The sequence below is a fragment of the Schistocerca gregaria genome, chromosome 1, assembly GCF_023897955.1.
Source record: "Schistocerca gregaria isolate iqSchGreg1 chromosome 1, iqSchGreg1.2, whole genome shotgun sequence".
NCBI lineage: Eukaryota > Metazoa > Arthropoda > Insecta > Orthoptera > Acrididae > Schistocerca > Schistocerca gregaria.
The window spans coordinates 730,946,210-730,972,389 of record NC_064920.1 but is presented as its reverse complement, the minus strand read 5'-3'; the positions used below and the strand labels follow the sequence as shown (position 1 = coordinate 730,972,389).

The following is a 26,180-nucleotide window of genomic DNA, read 5'->3' as shown; positions in this document are numbered from 1 at the left end:
AAAATTGCACAGTGACAGATAGCTCACTCATTTCAGGCACAGTATCTTGTAAATACTACACACTGGTGAACAGACGCATTCCATGTTTATATATTTCCAAAAGGCATGTGATACTACCATGCTGCCAACTGATGTGAAAAGCCTGTATGCATCTTGGTTGTACATGATAGAATCAATGTATACTTTCATAACCAATCCAAGGTGTGTCATGGTGATGATTTGTAGAATACCTAATTTCAATACACACAAACAATGAACAATTTATGACAGTCATAGGCACAATTTTCAGGTTGTCTGCTGGTGATGCTCTTGTCTATGGAAAAATATTATTGCTGAGAGATTTTAAGAGTATGAAGAACGTATTACATAGTACTGCCACTTGAAATACTGAATGGCAGCCCTCTGTAGATGTGAGAAAATGCAATATAATGCCCATAACAAAGAGACAAATTCAAAGTTATCAAACTACAAAATCATCAGTACACTTCTGGTGCCTGTCACATCACACAAATATCTACATGTTATTACAGATAACGTGATGTAAAAAATGAAGTGAACATGTGAAATCAGCAGCAAGAAAGGCCAATGGAAGACGTAAAATTTGTCCTGAGTGTTCTGGGAAATGAGACCACATGCAAGACACTAACACTGCTCTAGCATTTGCAATTCTCTTCAAGTAGACATGACAACAGTCAATGAAAAAATTAGCAATTTGCCGCTGGGACTGAAACAAGTCAATGCACCTCATAGGAAATGGTAGCAGAAAGACACTGGAAACTTCAATGGAAATCTTAAAAATGACACTGTCATCACAAAATCGCGTTCAGTAAATTTAGAGAACTGGTATCCAAAGAAATCTGAGCAAATCTAGTTTCCATCTAAATTTTGAATAGAGAACATGAAAATTACACTAGAAATTAGAGGATGTACTGAGACGTATAGGCCTTAATTTTTCACTTGTTAATACAGAAATGTCATGGCAAGGCCTGGAACACTAATATTGTTAGAAATTATCCCTAGTCATGTACTGTTCAATGGCAGAAGGTGTATACATATATACATACAATTGTAAATGAACCTACAATTAAGTTCCTTATGAAAGAAGTAGGACTGTTGACACAAGTATCACAATTTTGATCATGTGCTTCATGTCACTGCCTCATCCATATACCCTGATTGTGTTCCACTGCAATCAATGGGTGTTCCAATGCTCAAATTCTCAGTGCAATGACTTTTTACCTTTGTAAACACGATTCTTTTAAAATACTTGTGAGTATATTCCTGGAAAGTAATGGACCTGAAGAATACAAGCTGTATTCGAAAAGATCGTGCATCACCTGAAACTTAAGGGAGAGTGGTTTTCACACCTGCATGTTAAGTATGGAGACAGTGGCATTTCACCCGGAATATGTTGATTAAAAGCACTTTTTAATAATAAAGGAAATGAAACTGGGCTTCTTAAGGATGAATAAAATAAACGGTGAAGTTTTGAGAAAGCTGAATGATTTATCAAGATGAACAGAAATTCACTGAAAGAGGTGGTCTGGGCATGATCAGACACACAAATTACACAGGGTGTTAATAAATTTGTTACACCAAAGTAACCTTTGATTGTTAAAAGATAAATAACTTACAGAAATATTTGATACAGCACTGAATACAGTATACCTTCAAGTTTTGTTTACAAATGTCCACTGTGGCTACCTTTTGTAACATGACAAATGTCCCATCTGTAATTAGTTTCCTGTCAAATCCCATGAAGTTCGTCTTTATGTTTGGTGGCAACTGCTTGTGTTATCTATTGGCACAGCTTGCGATGTTTCCCGGAAACAGAAGACCAAACACCCTGCCTTTAATGTACCCCATACACAGAAGTGTACTGGGGTTAAATCAGGTGATTGTGGTGGCCAAGATATTATTCCACAATGTCCAGTACAACTTGGCACATTCCTAAGGAGGTTTGCAACAGCTTCGTGATGATAATGTGCTGACATGCCATTTTGCTGGAAAATAAATTCTGTGCCCATATTCTGTTGTAACTGAGGCATCAGAATGTAATTCAAGCATGCCCACGTACAATATGCCACTTAACAGTTGACTTGGCAAAAAGGAAAGGATGAACCTTAAATCAGGTTAAAGCACAAAAAAACATTTACCTTAGGCGAGTCCCATACATGATTAATTACATGACATAGTTTTTGTTCACTCAATATTCAAACACTATGCCAATTCACTTTATAGCATGTATGGAGGGTGGCTTTGTCACTGAACACTACTTTATTAAGGAAAATCATCTTCAATCTGCATTTTGTTAAACATTTCCACACAAAATTAAGCTTGTTTTTCCTTCTCACTTTTGCTTACAGTTTTCAACAGTTTCATTTTGTAGGGTTTCAACTCACTACAGCATTTGATCTAGCGGGAACATCGGGAACTAACAGTGTTAAGTGGGAATAAAATCTTAAGATATAGTGCATTCAGTGCTGTATAAAACATTTCTAAGTTATTTACCCTCTTCACAATTAAAGGTTACTTTTGTATAACTAACAAACAAACAAAGAATCTGTATTATAAGATTATTTGGTTAATTCATTATGTGAAATATAGCTTTCCTGTTCACCTACTTTACTTGGTGATACGGACTTCTTGCATAAAGCGTAAAGCAGTTCAGCTCACCACATTCATTTCTTTACAGAATGAAAGATTCACTCTGGAAACAATACCATAGGCTGTGGCTATTTCTCTGCAATATAATTCCTTCCTGGAGTCTCTCAAGATATTCAGGTGAGCTGCTGTGAAGTTTTGAAAGTAGGAGCACGGCAATGGCAGAAATAAGGCCTTGAGAATAGTTCTCGAGGCGTACCTGGACAGCTCAGTCAGTAACAACATTGCCTGCAAAATGCAAGACTAAGGAGCACTGAGCCCCAGTCCAGTATGCAGTTTTAATCTGACAGGAAGTTTCAAAACAGCACAAACACCACTGTGAAGAGAAAGAGCCAATCTGGAAATACGTAATTTGGATTTTGAAACTAACAGGAACAATTATGTAACAGATCTGATGAAGGATACAGGTACTTTAAGCATCGAAAAATTTATTTATAACAACAAAAACAAACAAATTATTGACAAAATTATTTAATTGTATAGATAAACAAATATACTCACCAAGCAGTGGCAGAATACACTCACAAAAGACGGTTGTAATTGGCAAGCTTTCAAGAGCCAGTGGCTCCTCCTTCGGGCAGAAGGGGTGAAGGGGAAGGAAGAGGGGTGAAGGAAAAGGACTGTAGAGGTCTAAGAAAAGGGGGAGATTTGAGGAAAGTCACCCAGAACCACAGGTCAGGGGAGGCTTACCGTAAGGGATGAGGGGGAATGACTGATTGTTGGGGACTGCAGTGGACAAGATTTGAGAACCTGAGAGCTTAAAGGTGAAAGACAGGGCAATATGCAGACATAGATTACTGCTTAAACATCATAATTGAGTTAATATGAGTGAAAATCTAAGTGCACTGCATGTAACAGAGGTGGGGGGGGGGGGGGGGGGGATGAAAAATAGACAGGAAAGACAAAGAAAGACATAGAAGACTAAGAGTGAAGCAAAGAGTAATTACAGTGAAGAAATGCTGAGACAGAAGAAATTAATGTAAATTAAGGCCAGGTGGGAGGTGAGAACCAAGGACTTGGTGTAGTGCTAGTTCCCACCTGTGGAGCTCTGAGAAATTGGTGTTTGGGGGAAGAATCCAGATGGTGCGTGTAGTGATACAGGCACCAAGGTTGGTTGGTTTGTGGGGGTTAAAGGGACCAGACTACTTAGGTCATCGGTCCCTTGTTCCACGACCATAATAATACACGAAGAAAAGTCCAACAAGCAATAAACACATAACGGAGATGACAAGGGACGACACAGTACAAGAAAGACATAGACGAAGACCAGAGAAAAGAGATTAAAAGACACACAGAGTGCGACGGTCATTGGCCGACCATGAAAATAAAACTGGAAAGGCCAACAACCAAGGGACACATTAAAACACCACAAACTAAAACCCCAGGCCAAAAGCCACAGTCGACACTAAAAAAAAATAAAAAGGGACTCTCATATTGAATGATAAAAACCCCCTGCTCGAATAAAACGGAGAACTAAGTCAGCCATAGTAGAGTCATCGGTTAAAAGAGCAGGGAGTGTATCAGGCAGCGCGAACGTCTGCCTGAGGGCAGTTAAAAGTGGGCAGTCTAGTAAGACGTGTACCACGGTCAGGGCCAATCTGCAGCGACAGAGAGGCGGGTCGTCACGGCACAAGAGATACGCGTGCGTGAGCCGGGTATGTCCTATGCGGAGCCGGCAGAGGACGACAGCGTCCTTGCGAGACCCCCGCATGGAGGAGCGCCACACACTGGTTGTCTCCTTGACTGCCCGAAGTTTGTTGGGAGAGGGCAGGGTGCGCCACTCATCACGCCAAGCAGCAAGGACCTTCTGCCGCAATACGGATCGGACGTCACTCTCTAAAAGACCGATCTCCATGGCCGGGGAACTGACCGCCTGTTTCGCCAGTTCATCAACCCGCTCGTTACCCGGGATGCCGACGTGACCCGGGGAGCAAACAAAGGTGACAGAGCGGCCGCAACGGACGAGAGTATGGAGGGACTCCTGGATGGCCATCACCAGACGGGAACGAGGGAAACACTGGTCAAGAGCTCGTAAACCGCTCAGGGAGTCACTACAGATGACAAAGGACTCACCTGAGCGGGAGCGGAGAAACTCTAGGGCACGATAGATGGCAACCAACTCGGCCGTGTATACACTGGAGCCAGCTGCCAATGACCGTTGCTCACAATAATCCCGTAGAGTGAGAGCGTAACCAGTGTGACCAGAGACCACCGAACCGTCGGTGTAGGCCACCGCCGCGTTCGGAAACTCGGCCAGGATGGAAAAAAAGCGGCGGCGGAGGGCATCCGGAGGCACTGAGACCTTCGGACCCTGTGCCAAGTCGAGCCGAAGGCACGGTCGGGGCACACTCCACGGGGGCAGACGGAGATTGGCCCGGAAAACAGGCGGCAGAGGAAAAAAGTCAAGGCCACGGAGAAGGTCCCGGAGGCGAACCGCAATGGGACACCCTGACCGGGGCCGCCTGTCTGGAACATGGACGATCGAGCGCGGGAACAGGAGACGGTAGTTTGGATGCCCTGGCATGCTATAAACGTGCGCGGCATAGGCGGCCAGAAGGCGGTCACGCCGGAACCGCAATGGAGGGACACCAGCCTCCACAAGTATGCTGTCGACGGGGCTTGTCCGGAACGCTCCCGTGGCGAGGCGGATCCCGCAGTGGTGTATGGGATCCAGCAATCGCAATGCTGAAGGCGAGGCAGAACTGTACGCCACACACCCATAATCAAGGCGGGACTGGATCAGCGCTTGATATAGGTGGAGGAGGGTGGACCGGTCGGCACCCCACCTGGTGTGGCTTAAGCAACGGAGAGCGTTTAAGTGCCGCCAGCATGTTTGCTTCAGCTGCCTAATATGGGGCAGCCAAGTCAACCGGGTATCGAACACCAGTCCCAAGAACCGATGCGTCGCGACCACAGCAAGAGGTTCACCGTCAAGGTAAAGGCGCGGCTCAGGGTGAACTGTGCGACGCCGGCAGAAATGCATAACGCAGGTCTTCGCGGCCGAAAACTGGAAGCCGTGCGCTACAGCCCATGACTGCGCCTTGCGGATGGCACCTTGCAGCTGCCGTTCAGCAGCGGCGATGCCACTGGAGCTGTAATATAGGCAGAAGTCGTCCGCATATAAAGAAGCCGCGACGGACGACCCCACCGCCTCAACGAGCCCATTGATGGCAATTAAAAACAGGGACACACTGAGGACAGACCCCTGTGGGACCCCGTTCTCCTGGACCCGGGAGGAACTATGCGACGCAGCTACTTGCACGCGGAAGGAACGATACGAAAGAAAATTCTGAATAAAAATCGGGAGCGGGCCCCTAAGGCCCCACCCATGAAGTGTGGCCAGGATGTGATGGCGCCAAGTCGTATCGTATGCCTTCCGCATGTCGAAGAAGACGGCAACCAGATGTTGGCGGCGCGCAAAGGCTGTACGGATGGCAGACTCCAGGGAGACCAGATTATCGACGGCAGAGCGGCCTTTACGGAACCCACCCTGAGACGGAGCCAGAAGGCCCCGAGACTCGAGGAGCCAACTCAACCTCCGGCTCACCATACGTTCCAGCATAGCTGTCCACCTCCAGCGGGTTCTTGCCAGGTTTCAATACGGGGAGGACTATGCTTTCCCGCCATTGAGACGGGAAAACACCCTCGACCCAGACGCGATTGAAAAGATCTAGGAGGCGTCGCTGGCAAGGCACTGAGAGGTGTTTCAGCATCTGGCTGTGAATGCGGTCTGGTCCAGGAGCCGTATCAGGGCAAGCAGAAAGTGCGCTCTGGAATTCCCATTCGCTGAAAGGAGCATTGTACGACTCCGCGTGGCGCGTGTGAAAGGAAAGCCTCCGACTTTCCAACCGCTCTTTCCGGGAGCGGAAGGCCAACGGGTAGTTCGTTGACGCGGAACACTGAGCAAAATGCTCTGCTAACCGGTCCGCAATCGTGTCGGAGTCGGTGCACACTGCTCCATTCAGCGAAAGCCCAGGGACAGAGACAGGTGGCCGATAGCCTTGGAGTCGCCGAATCTTGGCCCAAACCTGCGATGCAGAGGTACGGACGCCAATGGTGGAAACATAACGTTCCCAGCACTCCTGCCTCCGTTGGCGAATAAGGCGTCGGGCTCGGGCGCGGAACTGTTTAAAAGCAATGAGGGTCTCCAACGACGGGTGCCGCTTATGGCGCTGAAGAGCCCGCCGGCGATCTCGAATCGCCTCTGCGATCGCGGGCGACCACCACGGCACAGTCCTCCGCCGAGGTGACCCGGATGTACAGGGAATCGCAGATGCCGCCGCAGAAACGATGCTGGTGGTGACCGACTGAACCACCGCATCAATCGGATCAGTGGAAGGAGGTGCGATCACTGCGACAGATGTAAATAAGTCCCAATCAGCCTTATTCAGAGCCCATCTGGAGGGGCGATTAGAAGAGTGACGCTGTGGCAGTGACAGAAAGATGGGGAAATGGTCACTACCACATAAGTCGTCAAGGACCCTCCAGTGGATGGATGGTGAAAGTCCGGGGCTGCAAATAGAAAGGTCAATGGCCGAAAACGAGCCATGGACCGCACTAAAGTGGGTCGCCTCTCCCGTGTTTAAAAGGCAGAGGTCAAGCTGTGACAGAAGAGTCTCGACATCTCTGCCCCGGCCAGTAATCGCGGCGCTACCCCACAAGGGGTTATGGGCGTTAAAGTCGCCCAGCAACACTAAGGGAGGCGGCAGTTGTCCTATCAATGCAGCCAACACATGACGAGAGACATCACCATCCGGCGGAAGGTACAAACTGCAGACAGTAATAGGCTGAGGCGTCCACATCCTTACAGCGACAGCCTCTAAGGGTGTATGAAGAGGCACACACTCGCTGTAGATAGAGTTAAGGACGTAGACGCAGACTCCACCAGACACCCTCTCATAAGCTGCCCGGTTCTTATAATAACCCCGATACCCTCATAGGGCAGGGGTCCGCATTGCCGGAAACCACGTTTCCTGGAGGGCAATGCAGAAGAAAGGGTGACTGCTGACGAGTTGGCGGAGCTCAGCAAGGTGGTGGAAAAAACCGCTGCAGTTCCACTGGAGAATCACGTTGTCCATGGGCGAAATAGGCGTGAAGGGACCGAGGAGGCAGATCACGTCACTGGGTCACCTGCTGTCACCGATCGAGGACCAGTACAATCGGCGTCCTCGGCGTCTGAGGGTATGGCGAGATCCAGGTCCTCAGCGGACGCCAGGATCTCCATCTCATCCCCAGACGCAGAGCCTGTATGGAGCGGTGGGGTGGATGCCACCGCGCGTTCCTTGGCCTTAGAGGCCTTCTTCTTCTTCTTCGTCTTCTCTCTTTGCTCCTTGGGCTTTACTGGCTGGGAGGGCTCCACCGAGTCAGTCTCCGGGACGGAGGAGGAGCGGGAAGCCCTGCGACCAGCCGCTGGCCTGCTTTTCAGCCATTGGCTGACGTCACCCTTCCCAGAGGTGGAAACCCGGGAAGGGAGGGACCCGAGGGATCCCTTGCGAGAGAGAGTCGCCGAAGAAGTCGGACGCTTCTCCGGCTTAGAGTTGGGGACTTGTGTCCCCGATGGTTGGGGGGTCGTTGCTCCTGAGGTAGGTGGTGCAGGAGCAACAGATGGGGAAGTGCCCCCCACCATCAAGGGGGCAGGTGTAGTATTCCGGCTCAGAGTGTTCAGTGGAATCAGTGCAGCAGATGACAAAACTACTGTTTTGGCAGCGGTGGCATAGGAGCTGGTCAGAGCCACAGGATGTAGCCTCTCGTATTTCCGCTTAGCCTCAGTATAGGTCATGCGGTCCAGGACCTTATATTCCATGATCCTCCGTTCTTTCAGTAGAACCTTGCAGTCTGGCGAGCAAGGGGAATGGTGTTCGCCGCAGTTCACACAGATGGGAGGCGGTGCACATGCAGTATTAGGATGTGAAGGGCGTCCACAATCTCTGCATGTCATGCTGGAAGTACACCGAGATGACATGTGGCCGAACTTCCAGCATTTGAAACACCTCATCGGGGGAGGGATATAGGGCTTCACATCACATCGGTAGACCATCACCTTGACCTTTTCGGGTAGGACGTCACCCTCGAAGGCCAAGATGAAGGCACCGGTGGCTACCTGATTATCCCTCGGACCCCGATGGACGCGCCGGACGAAGTGAACACCCCGCCGTTCTAAATTGGCGCGTAGCTCGTCGTCTGACTGCAAGAGTAGGTCCCTATGGAATATAATGCCCTGGACCATGTTGAGACTCTTATGGGGTGTGATCGTGACGGAAACATCCCCCAACTTGTCACAAGCGAGTAACCGCCGTGACTGTGCAGAGGATGCCGTTTTGATCAATACTGCCCCAGAGCGCATTTTGGACAAGCCCTCCACCTCCCCAAACTTGTCCTCCAAGTGCTCGACAAAAAACTGAGGCTTGGTCGCCATAAACGATTCCCCATCGACTCGTGTACAGACTAAATAGCGAGGTGAATAAGGTTCGCTGCCAACCGTAGCCTTTCGTTCCTCCCATGGTGTGGCCAGGGAGGGGAACGATTGTGGATCATATGCCTGAGCGTTGTATTGAGGCCGAGAACGCTTAGAGACTGCTGGCGGCTGGCCGCCAGCAAGAGATGATGTACCACGCTTCATCGCGGGTCATCCGCCCTGATGCCACCTACTCCGACCAAGGGCCCTCCCCACGGGCGCCACCCAGCCTCAGCAACGACCACCTGGCGGGATGGCCATTGCCGGGAGTCCCGATGCCCCAAGGAGACAGGCATCTACTCCTTGGCATACGCGGGGAGTTAACGGCGCAGGCATCAGTAGAGCGATCCCTGTGTTGTCAGGGGGCTACAACCGACAGGGTACATGGCGGCCCCACCACAACGGACTGGCTACCGTGCTGGATTTCAGGTGAAATGTAGCCCATGATCGTCATTGGCGCATAAAGCGACACAGCAGAGCAGACTGCAAAAACCGCACCCAAGAACAAAGCCATGCCCTAGAGATAGTGAGTGGGCGGGACAGCTATGCGACGACGACCAACCAAGCTAGAGATGGTAATGAGCGATGGACACATTGCACCTTGTAAGGCGCCCTTCCCCAATCAGCTCGCTCTTCGGAAGAATTTAGAAGATGGAGGTCAAACCCGGTAGGGGACCATCACATAAGGCCGAAACGTTTGAGACTCCTTTTAGTCGCCTCTTACGACAGGCAGGAATACCGTGGGCCTATTCTTACCCCCGAACCCACAGGGGGGCAGGCACCAAGGTCATGAATGTCACGTTGTAGAGCATGCTCTGCAACAGGATATTGCAAGTTAACAGATACACCCTCTGCCTAAGCCCATTCATTCTAATTGATAATTTGGTGGTAGTCACGCCAATGTAGAAGGCTGAACAGTGTTTACATAACAGCTGCTCTATGACGTTTCATTTCGCAGGTGACTCTCCCTATGATAGTATATGTTTTGCCAGTTATATGGCTGCAATAGTTGGTGGTAGGAGGGTGCATAGAGCAAGTCTTGCCGCAGGAACAGTCACAGGGGTAAAAGTGACAGAAAACTATTCTAGGTGTGGTGAGCAAAATTTTAGACAGAATGACTCTCATTTCAGGGCATGATTTCCAGAAGGCATGGACCTGTCGAACCACTTGATTAACACATCCCAGATCAAGATAATACTGAGTCACCAATTGTGCACTCCAAAGTTGTTTTTTTGGAGGGATCAGCATCATCAGAATTGGATCTGTTGGCCTAAGAAGTCTGCTGTTTATCCAGGCTGGTGGGGTAATTATGTGCAGTGAAGGCTGAGGTGAGAATGGTGATGTATTGCTTTAAAGTGTCTGCATCTCAATAAATATGTTTGCCTCAGATGGCAAGGCTGTATGGGAGGGAACATTTGACTTTGAAAGGATGGCAACTGTCAAAATGTAAGTACTCTTGTTTGTTGGTAGTTTTAATGTGGACAGAATTTATTTAGATTAGTATGTCATTTCCATTACATCTCTAAAGACGTGTTGTTACCAGGACATTTAACATTAACTCCCTTTTTCCTTTCCAAAACTAAGAAATTTTTTTCATGGAATGAAGTAGGAGATAGTTGAAAACTTAACTAAACACTATGGATGCAAATCACTTAACATTTCATCAACAATGAGAGTGTGAGAGACTGAACACTAGCTCATACTAGAGAATTGTGGGAATGGAAATCATCTGTATTCTCTTCAAAAGAAAAAGTTCGTCATCCATGTTAATTGCTTTAGGTTACTTGTTGGTGTTTTTAATATAACTCCTCCTGCGGCAGAGACAAGTGGCTCAGCTATTGTACCACATCACACACTCACAGTACCAACTACAAGAACTCTCAACAGCTTCCCTGCAGCTAATAGCAGAAACAAACAAAGTTTGCATACAGATGAATGGAAAATATACTAATCATTGAATCAATAGTTAGTAACAATACAGTCCAGTTTTCACTGTTGTCGGTAACAAACACTGGCACAGTCATAATGATTAATTTTGTGCTAGAGTTTGATATTGGTTTAATAGCTCATTATTTGAGGTCATTCCACGCACAGCCTATAATATCAATGCCTAAAATAAACAACACTGAATTCAGTGGAGTGAAGGCAGTAATAACAGCTAATTTCCATTACATTTTTAAATAATAAAAGTCTCTGCTAGTTCTCTCATTCTTTACTTAAACATTTCCACTAGCAATACAGCCATTGAATTTCAAAGCCAGCAGACATCCTAAAATTGCATTTGAGGAGAATGGCAATTACCAATAATTCTAAATCTAAATTGTTAGCTGTATATGACTGCTGTATAAAACTCACATTTATTAATATGGCCATAAACTCTTGAAAATCTGGTCATCAATTGCATACTGACATGGGCACAATCCAAAAAATAAAATCTTATGACAACATATGTTTTTGATCACATCCACTGGACACCAAAAACTAACTCAATTTTTTTGGTATAATCTAAAGAAATACACTGACAGAAAAAATCACAATATCAAAACATAATTAATATACCGGTGTAATCACCAGAATGTGGAATGCAAGCAGGCAAATACCATGCACTGTGTGATACAGGTGCTGGATGTCAGTTTGTGGGATACATTTCCATGCCTGTTGCAGTTGGCCAGTCAATACAGGGATGGTTAATTATGCTTGTGGATGACGATGGAGTAGTCGTTTGATGATGGGCTATATGTGTTCAATTGGAGACTGATCTGCCGATTGAGCAGGCGAAGGAAAATATCAACACTCTGTAGAGCATTTTGGGTTACACCAGCAGTATGTGGGCGAGCATTATCCACTTGGGAAACACCCGCTATGATACTGTTCTTCAATGACTGCACAACAGATTGAATCACCAGGCGACATACAAATTTGCAGTCAGAGTGCATGGGTCAACCAAGATGTGCTCCTGCTGTCATACAAAATCACAAGTCGGACTCTAATTCCAGATTTTGGTCCACTGTGTCCAGCATGCAGTCATGTTGGCTGTTGGCCCTCAAATGGCCTCCTCCTAACCAATGTACAGCTATCACTGGCTCTGAGGTAGATCCAGCTTTCACCAGAAAAAACAACAGACTACCACTCTGCCCTTGAATGAGCTCCCACTTAACACTGCTGAAGTCACACGTGGTGGTGGTGGTGGTGGTGGTGGTTTGGGGTCAGATGAACGCATGTTACAGGGTGTCTGGCTCTGATCTGTTCTTTAGGTAACTAATTCGTAGCAGTTTGCTGTGTCACTGTGGTGCCAATTCCTGCTCAAATTGTTGCTGTAAATGCAGTACAACACGCCAGAGCCATACACTGAACAAAATGGTCTTCCCTCTTGGCAGCGCCACATGGTTATCTGGAGCCCAATCTTCTTGTGACCATACATTCCCACGACCACCACTGCCAGCAATCATGTACAATGCCTTCATTCCTACCAAGTCTTCCTGCAGTATAACAGAATCAACATTCAGCTTCTCACAGCCCTATTACATGACCTCACTGAAACTCAGTATGTTGATGAAAATGGCATCTTTGTTGCCTTAATGGCATTCTTGACTAACATCAACTCACCACATCCAATCTCTACAGTAACTAGCGCTCATGATGCTTATAATGCGCATTTAAAGCAAAACCGATTTGCACCCTCATAGTGGCACTGCTAGCACCACTCTTATACAACTAGCATGAAATTTGAACAGATGTCATCTTTCAGATGTAGAAATACACCTACCAACTTTCATTTATGTGGCATGACTCCTCCTTGGTGATGCATTTTTTTTTTTTTCCCCATCAGTGTATAAGAGTGACTGGTACAGTTCAGATGTGATGAGGATGGATCACCAGAAAAATTTTTATCATAAAAAATTTAAGCACACTTATTTTTGTTGGAATGTACACCTGCACACAACAGTAAAATAACTCTGTCTTCTTAAAGCCATGCGCACGTACACATCAAAAATTCTGTTCATGCACTGTACAGTTCTATTTATTTCTTCTAGAAACAACCACACTAGCACACTTCAAGCTGTTTTGGACACACATTTAGGAAGTTTAAAAACCATAAGTTATAATGCTGGGCACATTTTGTTCACTACTGACTACCTACAATTTATGGGTTTTGAAGATGGCAATGCACGAACAAAGCTCATAACATCTTCCTGTAAGTCTGCAGCTTATGGTCTAGTGGCTAACACTGCTGCCTCTGGATCACGGGGTCCCGAGTTCAATTCCTGGTCTGGTTGGGGACTTTCTCTGCCCAGGGACTGGGTGTTTGTGTTGCCCTCCTCATTTCATCCTCATCATCATTTGTGACAGAGGCTAGATTGGATTGTGGGGGAAAAAAAATTGAACTGCATAAAAATTGGGACTTTGTATGGGCACTGATGAACCTGCAGTTGAACGCCCCACAAACCAATCATCATCATCTTCCTGTACTATTGTGTGAGGTAAATCATGAATTGTATAATACATGTTAATTAATCTTCTCCATGCATAAATGTAATCTTTCCACTGTAACTCACATTTTTTAACAGGAAGCTGATTGGTGTAAGTGACATATGGTCCCTAGTAATCCAGTTTTTTTGAATTCGTTTATCTAAGGCATCAGCAATATTTTATGTTTGCAATGGGTTTTTTTTTTTTCAGTGTAGAGCAAAGGACTGGACTAACAATAATTTTTTTTTCTTTTTTTTTCAGAAGTGTGCATATCACACAACCATAACAAGCTGAAATAGTGGTACAAGGCACCATGTTCTATGCACTATAATGTGGCTTTTGGAGTATGTATGTAGTTGCAGAAGTATGTTGTACTGATATTGCTACAAACTGGGGATACATACTGAAGTGCTCATAATTTCCTGCCGATATGGGTGCCAAGAAACATCACGGACACAGCCACGGTGACCAGCAAGCTTGCTCTCAATACGGCCCGTCAGCACATCATAAACTGTAAAGACAACAAAACAATATGTATTACATGTTACCAACAAGCAGCATATGCATATATCTACTACTTCAATCTTCACAGTCCAGGAAAAAAAAACTGATTCTTTGTTATATGTTTGTTTTTGTTTTTACTGGGTTAACAATTTCTCTTCATACTGCCAATTGATTTCCAGCCACCCTCCATACATTGATCTAACAGCATTCATTACTGCCATGAAAAAGTAGTCTGATTATTGAAGTGCTCTTTAAATCAATTAAATCGTGTAGATACTAAGGTTATAACTACTGTAAGAATTGCATACTCATACCTAAAAAATACAGGTCTTATATAGTGATCACTGCAGCTAAGACTTATGTATTATTACATATTAATGCACGTTCTCCCAACCCCCTCCCCCTCCAACACCAATTGTTTGAATTTTAACAGTAAACATTTCTTCAATTTTCCTCTAGTATGTCGCTTGATCAGGACAAGCATCTCTTCGACGTACTCATGGTTACTACTGCGATCTATGATAAAACGCAATGCTCTTCTCAAAACCTCTCTCTTCATCATATCTGGTATACTAAAAAACCTATGAAATGAAAGGTTTTTAAGCTATCATTTCAGCGTGTGAGCTACATTTATTATGAGGCTTCTAACAACTTTAAGAGTGCTGACAACTGACTTTTTAACTTATAGTTTCATTTGGCCATTCCATTTTATATAACTAGATGCACATACCAACATATACCAGTTGGTTATAATTAAACTTACTGCGTTCCAAGTGCTGCAGTGTGAGCTGTATACATTGCACTCGCAGAGTATGCTGAAAAAAATAATAGCTCCACATTCTGCCATGAGCAGAAAATATAGCATTGTAAGCAGTGTGAATGTGACGAGGAAGCAGGAAAAAGGGGAGGAACCATCAAACAATATGATAACGATGGTTATGGTACATTTATTAGGGTATGGTAAGAAGATTCAACATGTGTTCAATATGGTCTCCTGACTCAACAATGTGCTACATCCACAACAAGGCATGGTCGACAATTGCTCACAGTGTATCTGGTGTAATCACAACAATATGTCATTGTATGCTATTCTTTGGATCAGAAGCAGTCTGGATACATCCCTGATGGACACAACCTCTCAGATATCCCCAACAACCATAAGTCACATCGATTTACGTCAGGTGAACTGAAGGTCACACATCTTCAAACTGCCTTGAGATGATACAGTCATTAGTGAAGGTTTCTTGAAGCAAATATTTCACCTGTAAGTGATGTGCGGTGTCACCAAATCTTACATGAAATTCTTAGTGTGGACCCGTTTCCATTCTGGAAAAGATGGAATCACGCATTACACAAGGAGGTCCTTATAATGGGTAGATTTCACTGTATACCTAACAGGCCCACGATGTGTCACTTCCTCAAAGAACAATGAAATGGGAATGAAGGAGCTCATGAAACCACAGCACAGTCACAAGCTGAGTGCAGTGGATATTTCTGCCCAACATATGGCAGCGTATAGCCCCATATGCGACAATTCTATGCATTCACAGCACCATAGCACCATGCACAGCAAAATGTGCCTCATCTGTAAAATGAATATTCCCCAGCCATGTCATCAATTTCCATGCATGCCAAAAAACAAAGGGCAAAGTCACAGCATTGTAGCCTATCTTAGGGCTTCATTTGGTGCACATTCTGAATCTTATAGGAATACCATATAAAATGTGCTGCAAAAATCATTTGAACTTTTGACTGAGGGGATACAGTTCCTGTGACACAGTTGAAGCACTGGCTGTAAAATTTGAGACACGTGCTGCAAAAATTTAAGGCACGTGCTGCGCTGTCTGCTATAGCTGCAGCAACTTCAACAACTGCCATGAAAATGGGCTGCCTCCTCCTCCCTGCTGCATCATATAATTTGCCTGTTTCTTCAAATTTCTTGATCATATTCTTTACAGCATTTATTGAAAAGGGACCTCTTTGCAGCCGTTTCTGTCAGCAATATTCCTGCAATGCAGCACTGCTATTGCTGTCGTCCTGATAAAACAACTGTACCAGCAGGGTACCTCTTTCTTCATAAATAGCCATTGCGTTTCATATGGGAAAATTCAATCTTCTCAACCCTTTACACCAACAGTTATTTTACAAAAGAAACCAAAATGTGTCACCAAGCAATATACAGCCTACTGATGTCAAAACCGGACACATTTCACATAATCACTGTGCGCAGCGCTATATTTTCACTGGTGGCTGAATGCGGAACTCTGAACTCCTATTTCCTTTCTTTTCTCCCAACACTACTCTCGGAGAACGCACCTATAAATGAAGATACCTATTATGTTTCAGCATCCTGCTGCACTTGGAACACCATCAGTTTAATTATGAACACCTGGTAGAATGGTAGTGACTGTTTCTTATGATAACTTGCCAACTCTGCAATCACATAATAATGGCTCTTTCCTTCCCGATGTGCATCTATATGTTACATCTGTCATATTAAGCATCAATTGTCAGTCTACATGTTAATAGTTGATCTTCTGCCATCTTCCTATATTTTGTAAACATTTTCTGACATTGTGACTTTCCCATTTACTGCAGAAAAATTTAAAGAGTTTCATGCAGTTTCCAACATTATCCACCAGGTTCTTCACAGACGTAATGAACAGTATTGGTCCTGAAAGACACCCTTCGGATGTGTCCAAAGCTAGTTCCATATCTAACAAGTTATTTTTGTAATGTGTTGAGCTCTATTACCTAGGAATTGAGTAAGTACCATTTTTCACAAAATGTGTTTTCAGTGTTGTTGTGTTTTCAGTAACCTGTTGCCTGTCCCTAGACTTGTTCTAAATGTAAGATCATGGAGAAAATGTTTCAAACATTAATTATTTGTTGGTAGAGGATCTTTGTGCCAAGCAGTGCTTCCCTCCAGAGCTCCAAGTACCATGTATCAAGGTCTCTTCTCTTAGCCTGGGATGGTTTGGAGAGAGAACACACAGGTTTTTCATGAGCAACAGCAGGGATTGTGCACTTACAGTGAAATAAAGAAACACAAAAACGGCCTTTGTTCTGCAAGATTTACGCAGAACTGCTAAGCTGCTAAAGCTATGAAACCATTCCACGTACGAGGTGTGTTTCTTAAGTAAGGCCTCTTTTATTGTAGACACTAGTAGTTTGCGTGCAAACTGCAATGAGGATGTGCGTCGTGTACCGGCATGCCTCGGGAACAACTGTGCTCAGTTTCAGATCTGTAGCTAAACTGTAAGGTTTGTTCTGCACTTTCAAAATGTTTAAGACTATCAACTCGCCCGCCGTGTGTGAGGTTCGCTCAGTGATAAGGTTTTTGTCAGCAGGGAACCTGTCTGCTGCAGAAATTCATTGATAGATTTGCAAAGTGTATGGTGATACTGTTATGAATGAAAGCAAAATGCTTAAAGTGGGTACGAGAATTCAAAGATGGCCATGACAATGTCCATGATGAGGACCTTTCTGGTCGCCCTTCTTTGATTACTGACGATTTGGTGGCTTCAGTTGAAGCGATGATTCATGAAAACAGGCACTTCACAATAACAGGTCTCTCAAACGAATTTCGTGATGTGTCGAGATTAGTGCTTTACAACATTGTTTCTCGACACCTATGGTTTAGGAAACTGTGCTCCCGTTGGGTCCCGAAACTCCTAACAGAGTGTGCAATGAAGTTCTTGACTTGTTATCACGAAGAAGGTGATGGCTTCTCGATTCAGATCATAACTGGAGACAAAACATGGGTTTCAATATCAAGTCCGAATCGAAGCAACAAAGCATGGGATGGAGACACACGCATACTCGCCTGTAAAGGTGAAAGCCAAACAAGACTCTGTCCCAGCACAAAATCATGGCGTTGGTGTTTTGGGATGGGCATGGCATTTTGTAGGTCAACTTCATGCAATGAGGAACCACTATCAATGCAGAAGCATACTTCCAAACCCTGAGAAAGATACGCAGAGCAATTCAAAACAAAAAAAAACGGGGCATGCTGACAAAGGGAACTGTTCTCAGTGACAATGCAAGACCTCACACTGCAGGTCAGACCCTCAATTTATTGGACAGTTTTTTTCTGAGAAGTTTTAGACCACCCACCCTACAGTCCTGAGCTTGCGCCGAGCGATTACCGTCTGTTCCTCCACCTCAAACAACACCTCAGTGGCAACCGTTACAATAACAATGACAATGCGAAAATGGCAGTGAACTCTTGCTTATTGGGGCACGCAGCAAGTTTTTATGAAGAGGGTATTTTAAAATTGGTTGAGAGGTATGAAAAGAGTTTCAACAAATTTGGCAACTATGGCAAAAAATAGAATGAAGTATGTACTTTCCGAAAATAAATTTACTTTTTTGAAATATTCTTATGTTCAAACAGACCTTACTTAAAAAAACATGCCTCGTAATTCCAATGCATATAGCTAACTTCTTTTACCTTGAAGATGCGGAAAAATTGTTGTCTATGCAGGCATGTGAGATTTCCAAATGTATGATTTAGTGTTTCATACTCACTCATCTCAAACAGCTATTTAAAATTCTCACCCTGAAACAGGTGAATGGAGAAATGTCAATGTAGTCAAAGGAGAAAAAGTCATGGTTGACGTATGCCATGCTGTACTTCGTGTGAAAGACCAGCCACGTTTCTCAATGAAAAACAGAAAGATCTGTTGATGATGTAGCCACTTCTTCCTAAATAGCACAGGGAGTTTTACAGTAAATTTCACAACATCTGATCCTATGAATGGAGTTCTGAAAGAAACAGAAGTTGATGTTGAGAGTTTTTTCTTGAATTTAATTTCGCTATTCTCTTGCAAAAAAAGTACAAGAAGTAAGAAATGGATTTTTTTGTCCCCCCCCCCCCCCCCCCTTTCAGTCCAACCAGTTAAAATATTACTTTATTTCTCAACTTATCTTGTCACAAGTAAAACACAGCGACTCTGCATTAATGAGACTTCAAACAAAAACTTTCCTATTGGCACTTGCAACCAGTTAAGTTTTCTGTTACAGCACTCAGAACATTCTTAATATTGTTCATTTTCTAATTTGTCTCATTAGTTTTTGTAGTTATAAAGTGAGTAACATAGCTCCATGGTTTCAGAATACCTTCACACTTTTTTGAAGATAAATAGGTTACATACAAAAAGAGATACATTGCTTTTTGATTCTTTTAATAACTGTGAGATTTGGCACTTAAACAGTTTACCATTTCCAGTCTTTCATTGTTCAACCCGAATACAATGCTGGTTTGATAATCTGAGACGTCATATTTAACACTGCAAAGCACAGCAACATGGTATAAAGCACATTCCAAATCATGGCATCAGCCCAGATACTGCTGTCTACAGTCTTCTCGCCTCATGTCAAGCTGAATTACCCAAATTGATTCTTACCAAGGAGAACTTCAGTCATCGAAAGAGTCATAGCACATAATCAGAAAATAAGTTCTATAACTAATATCAGTCTGTTGCACAACACTAAGTTTAGAGCAAAGTGTGTCTGTCAAATGACTCTCTCTTGGAAATGGGATTGACCTGCACTACTTTTTCAATTGCTTGGAACACTTAATGGCTCAAATGCTGCTACAAGAGTACCAATCTATTCAGAACACTACACAGAATCTGTCATATTTTCCATCAGGACCAATCATAATCATCATTTTGTCGCACAATTTTAGTTGACTTTCTATTCTGAAATCACATATATAAAGTATGTCATTTCAATATCTGTGAAATGATTGAAAGTATTAGGCCACTGAAACAACTTCACAAGACAAAATTTAGTATTGATCCTTCTCTCTGTTGTCCTCCATGAACACTGTTATGAATTTTATTTTAAAATTACTGATTGCTTCTTGCACTACTCTCCTTATGCTCATTTGGTTTTATTCGTTTGGTTTTTGTTTGCCAACAGGGCTTTGGCTTCATTTAAATTTGTAAAAGTGCTCTTCGTTTTCACAGCAATTTTCTAGCACAGCTATGTAACCACAATATATTTTTCCCATTCCTTAAAATCTTTCTCTGCATATACCCGCCTGAAGTTAACTGTACAGCAGTCTTTAATTTTTTCCAGTGATATTCCACATCTTCAGCCTCAGAGATAAAAGAGCTGATGTCAACTGGTCAGGTAATTAGCAATCTCTTTCTTGCTGCATTTGCTAAGCCTCTTATGTGGCAACACAGCTAAAGAAAATGAGGTATTTGTTTATTAAAAGTGAGCAGTTCACAATACTGTATGAAGTAGCTAACTTAACATTTGCAGAGGACTCAAAGTAACTTTGGCCCTCACAGTTAAATATTTGCACATTACTTTGCTGTCAGTGTTAGTTTAATTTTTATTTTTACCATTACACCAAAACAGAGAAGAATTACATCCATGTCAACATTGCTCCTTGTCTAGGGTGTAGACTAACATTCTATATTCTAAACACAAAACTCTTCCACAAGTTCCCATTACAAACAGAGAAAGAAACTGAGTCTACCTATAAATTCAAAAGAAAATTAAGAACATACCTAATTAGCACAAACCTGAAAAATTTGCCTTTGTGACAGATATGAATATAGATGTGAATTCTGCTTCAAAATTTGAAAATGTGAATTTATGTAAGAAATGCTATTTTGTAGTGAACTGTATCCACATGAACTATTTTACCAATAATAGTTAATAACAGATTTTTACCTGTATAAGAATATTAATAAGTAACCAATTTTAAGTTACTACTGTTGTGTAACATCTGGTGGAGCAAAAATTGCAAACAGAATGTGTGTAAAAATAGGTGTGCACAGTAATTAAATCAAATGAAACAACAAGTTTCCTGTTACCAGTCACAGCTTATTTATCTCCACGGTGTGTTTCAAAGATTTAAACCTCCATCATCAGGTGGATTTACATTCATTAGTATGATGTGTGTCTGTGTGTTATGTTATGATTTTTGGAGGAACTTATGGCACTGTCTAGTGGGAGAAACAAAACACTATTTTAGAACATGATTTTGGGTTTCCTTTTAATTGTTATCCATGTGTTTAGTTTTTTGTCAAAAGAAGACCTAAACCATGTTCTGAAATAGTGTTTTGTTTCTCCCACTAGACAGTGCCACAAGTTCTTCCAAAAATTGTAACTCATCACACAGACATGTCATACTAACAAATTTAAATCCACCTGATGAGGGAGGTTTAAACGTTTGAAACGTGTTGTGGAGATAAATAAACAGTGATTGGTAACAGTAAACTTGTTGTTTAATTTAATGTCAATAGCAGTCATCGTAAAGCCTAACCATAAATGTTCGCATTTAAAATGTGCGAAATAAGCTCACACTTGCACATGAATGCAATGACATATCCATGAGCTCGTCAGTCACGCTCCAGTCCTATGACAAACAGTGGTCAACTGAATTGTCTCTACAGGTTATACGTCAACATAGGATGAGGCCGAGGGACTGGACATCTTAGAACATGTACATTTCTCTGCTAGTTAACATAGTTGTTATGGGATACTGTGGACACTATAACATGGCAGTTTTAGGTGCAGGCTGTTCAAAATACAGCTTTGTGGGATACTGATAAAGATCAGGCTCTAGCTACCCTGTTTACAATGTTGCCAACCTCAGAAAGCAATTTTACTATACCTGTTACCAAATGCTTTTGGCACTTTGCTTTGCGTTGCTTTGTGTGTAAAAGGTGTATACGTGGACTAAAAATAAATAAATAAATAAATAAATAAATAAATAAATATGCTGGATTTTTCCTGGTTAAAAATACACTTTTTTCTGTGCGAAAATGCAATTTTTTTCTGTGTGTAAACACGCTACATGTCAGGTGAAAGTACATTTTTTCTGCTTTAAGTGACAGTCTATTTTCCCTCTGAGCTGTAAAACATATCAATCCTTTGAATGGTAAAGCTTTTATACATCAACATAGAACTTTCTGGCACTCCCAGCAGAAAGTAACACATTTTGGAAAGATCTTTAATGGCATATCAACATGTACACTGTATATTTTGGTATTACAAGAGTATAAATACAAATTGACCAAATACAGCAGGGTAGTTTCCAAACATAGAACACCAAAATATAAGAAGTGTGATGCACCCATGCTATGACACAGAAACAGAGACCATAGTAGTGCTCCAAGTGGCTTGGCAGTGAACTTCAAATTTGGAAAAATATAGCACGATAATATGCATTCCCCCCCCCCCCCCCCCCCCTCCTGCCCCGCCCCCAAGCTTGAGGTTAGGCAGGATCCTATGAGCAAAGCTTAAATTGCAGCAGCTGAATATTTCTGACAAGCACGATTGTAAATTTCACTGCTGCAAACCAAACATTTCATGAGTTACCTGGCTAAAGACATGTTTCGTCGAGTAATTTGGCTTTTCCATAGAAAAGCCCATTATGTATGAACTGCTCAAGAACTCCCTAGATTTTTTTAAGGATAATTATACTTTTTGCCATCATTGTTGCATAGTATGTAATCTATGAAAGAACAAAAGAAATATGAAAAACTAATCTTGAAGCTAGCCCACCTGGTTAGCTGTACGGTCTAACACACTGCTTTCTGGGCGGGAAGGCATGCCGGTCCCCAGCACGAATCCACCTCGTGGATTAGTGTCGAGGTCCGGTGTGCCGACCAGTCTGTGAATGGTTTTTAAGGATGTTTTCCATTTGCCTCAGCGAATGTGGGCTGGTTTCCGTTATTCCGCCTCACTTACACTATATCAGCAATTGCTGCGCAAACACTTTCTCCATGTATTAATACACCATAATTACTCTACCATGCAAACATTGGGGTTACATTCGTCTGGTGAGGTCCACTGGGGGCTGACCCGCACAATAACCCAGGGTTCATTGTGGGGTGGCGGTGGGGTGAGTGGACTGCTGTAGCCTGTTGTGGGGTTGTGTACCAATGCAGGGACAAAGCCTCTCCGCAATTTCTAGGTCCCCAGTTCCAACACGATCTTGAAGCTGAGTCTTTTTTAGCATGTATTACCCTAAAGACATATCAAACATAAATGTGTCAGTAAAATTAAAAAGGGCATAAATGGTGAGTCTTCTGAAACTGAAATTTTTGTAACTGGCTGGTGCTCAAAGAGTTAAGTTTTAAGAATTCATCGCACAATCTTACATGTAATATAATCCACCATGTGGAAAAGGAAATATACTTGGAAGTAACGGTTCTCAAACCACCACTCACAATATTTTACGGTGACCTGTTACAAATGTAAACAGTTGTGATATCACATTCATTAAAAGCAGTTTGTTGCTATGAAGTATTGGAAAGTTTTTGTCCTAAAGCCTACGACTCATTTTGCTGTTGACAGATGCTTGTATGTGCATTGTGTTTTGTTGTTGTTAACAGTGCATTTTCTTTGCAACTCAAGGTTTATTTTGGTGTTATTCTCTCATTTATGTTTTATTGCTGCAGTATTATTCAGCAATAGTGGTCGTAAATCGCATTCTTTCTTAGAGTATCAGTTCTTACCAGTTAAAGTTACAAAAATTTAACTGAAAACTAAAATAAAGAAAAATTCCTGGAACCCTACAAAAGCATCAGGTTTTTCCCAGCTGTCCTGGAGCATATCTACACGTTGCATGTAGCTCTTTTTCTTTCTTAGGTTGAAACAAGCAAAGACCTTAATCCTGGTCCATCACAGTGTTCGTTTATGACTAACAACTACAGAAGGGATCAACAATCCATGTGTCAATTTGCTTTTTCAAAAACACACAACATGAGTGTAGGCTGGCTGGCCTATGAGAGGGGACTGGGGCTTGGTTGCTTGGTGAGTATCATTGTTCATTATAAACAAGCAGTACAAGTTTTGTGATTTGGGAACATTTTATTTAATCTTTGATCATAATGTAAATGTATTAATAAAAGTTTACATTGAACAAAGTAAGAATCCAACTTACTGATTATTCTGCCAGCAGCACAGCCTGTGTATATGTATCGCTGGCCCGTTGTAAAAGCAGGAGAAAAATGACATCTTACTAATGTCTGCAAGACGGTATGACCCCTGTAGGTCATTATAGACGTATCACCAGCCAAAGGTTTCTTTGGATTGAGCACTAAGAACAGAAAGGAAAATATATGTTGTATCTTTAGTTTATCACACTTGTCAATATGAAACAGATTACTATGTATCAAATTAAGCAATGGAAAGTGCAGGTTGGAATATCAACAACACTATGGGTACTCACCATAAATGTGACACACTTAGCTGCAGACAGGCACAACAAAAAGATTGTTACACATTGAGCTTTTGTCTAAACACTAAAAGAAAAAGAAAAAAAAAGACAAACAGCACATTTACACAAGCAAGCACACCTCATGCATACACAACCCCATCTCCAACCACTCTGGAATTCTAGCCAGGGCAGCGAGAGGTGGCAGTCACGTGTGTGTGATGTGTGCTTGCTTATGTGAATGGCAGCAGGTTTTCTTTTCTGATGAAGGCTTTAGCCGCAAGTTCAATGTATAACAGTCTTTTCATTGTGCCTGTCTGCAACTCAATGTCCATATTTACAGTGAGTACAGTTGAAGTCACAAACAATTGTGGTCAAGATTAGGCTTGTTCTGCGCCTCTACTTAATGCATTCTCCGACAGCCAATGAGCGTTCAGGAGTGTTCTGGGCACTCTGCTCTGAATGCCATAGCTAATGCGAGCATTAAAAGTGATCGCAGCGAGTTGTTTAGTGAATTTTTATTTCATCTGTTGTGAGTTGTCATCACTTACGATGGTGCTAAGTGATAAATTCTGCATACGCAAGCGAGAGACATAATTTGCATTATATACGCTTCCTTCAAGAGGAAAGCAGTGAATTTTTATTTCATCTGTTGTGAGTTGTCATCACTTACGATGGTGCTAAGTGATAAATTCTGCATACGCAAGCGAGAGACATAATTTGCATTATATAAGCTTCCTTCAAGAGGAAAGCGTATTGCAACTGTCGCTTGGATTCGTCAACAATGGCATTCCCATCCATGCCCAGACATGTGCGAGCTGTAGTGTAAAAATAAGCATAGCAGCAAAATTCTTAGAGCAAACTCAAACAAATGTGGTACACTTAAATGACTTTTCTAGCTGGAAAAAAATACTGTGCGGATTAGGTGCCCTCAACACTCATGGACATGGGGTTGGGAAGGGAGTAACTTAAATAACCAACAACAAGCAATATTAATACCGAATTCACAGCAGTTATGATTGTTATGCTGCTTAGTGATAGTCTAGATGATATTCACACCCTGGTTTACTTAAACAGAGCAAACAGAATTCCACAGAACTTTCTAAAGAGACTACAAAATCCAGATCGACTGGAACCACTGACTTGTATTTACTATGGAGCTGCAAACAGCCTAAATTGTGAACAGTGCAACAGTGTGCTTAAGTAACCTGTTGGACAAAGTAATTGTGTCAAGATGGAGAAAGGATGAAATAGTTTTTATCACAAATGTCGCTTTACCAGACCTACCATTTACCTTTATGATTTTACAATTTCGCGTAATATTTTCATTCCCAATCACAATGAAACAAGTCATAGTTGAGTCTACCGAGTACTGCATAGAGAACTTGAAACCACCGTGTATCTCCCCTGCTGGTTTCTAGTAGGTTTTCAATCAAGAATTTATTTATTCCTGTTCTTAGGAAATACTGCTTGTAAATTACTTTCAGAGTTGAAGATAATATTTCATTTCTGCACATTTGTAAAACATTTTACTTTAGAATTTGTACATTAGTCACAAAGAATGACTGCTATGAACAGGATGAAAATGTCCTCAGGCTCAATTATAACTGAGTGAAAATCTTGAGGACCAAACAAGATACATTCCAATTTGAATCAAGGGGAACTTGTCATATTTGCTTTATGTCACCCATAATGAACACTACAGCAGTACATTAACCTCATGACAACTAAACTAACATGAAAATTAATGCTAAGAGTTCTTAGTGCACCCTGATGTGTGTGCTATAGGCAGAATGATGGCATTCGCTGGAGCATCACGTGGGACACTGCTCCTTGCCATTGCACACTATATAGTAAGGTGGCACAGGCATCAAGACAATGAACTCACATTTGGGAGGA

The 26,180-nt window shown here is 42.8% G+C and overlaps 1 protein-coding gene across 7 annotated transcripts in view; it reads right to left on the bottom strand.

Annotated features, from left to right (window-relative positions):
* Positions 1 to 26,180, bottom strand: part of LOC126267100 (DDB1- and CUL4-associated factor 11) — a 127,471-nt gene that overhangs the window by 2,321 nt on the left and 98,970 nt on the right. For all 7 annotated transcript variants that reach the window (XM_049971997.1, XM_049971987.1, XM_049972033.1 and 4 more), the window contains 2 exons: positions 24,009 to 24,164; positions 13,993 to 14,099 (listed from right to left, as the gene is read on the bottom strand). In XM_049971997.1, the coding sequence (XP_049827954.1) occupies positions 13,993 to 14,099; positions 24,009 to 24,164 (263 nt within the window). The remainder of the gene's footprint in view (positions 1 to 13,992; positions 14,100 to 24,008; positions 24,165 to 26,180) is intronic.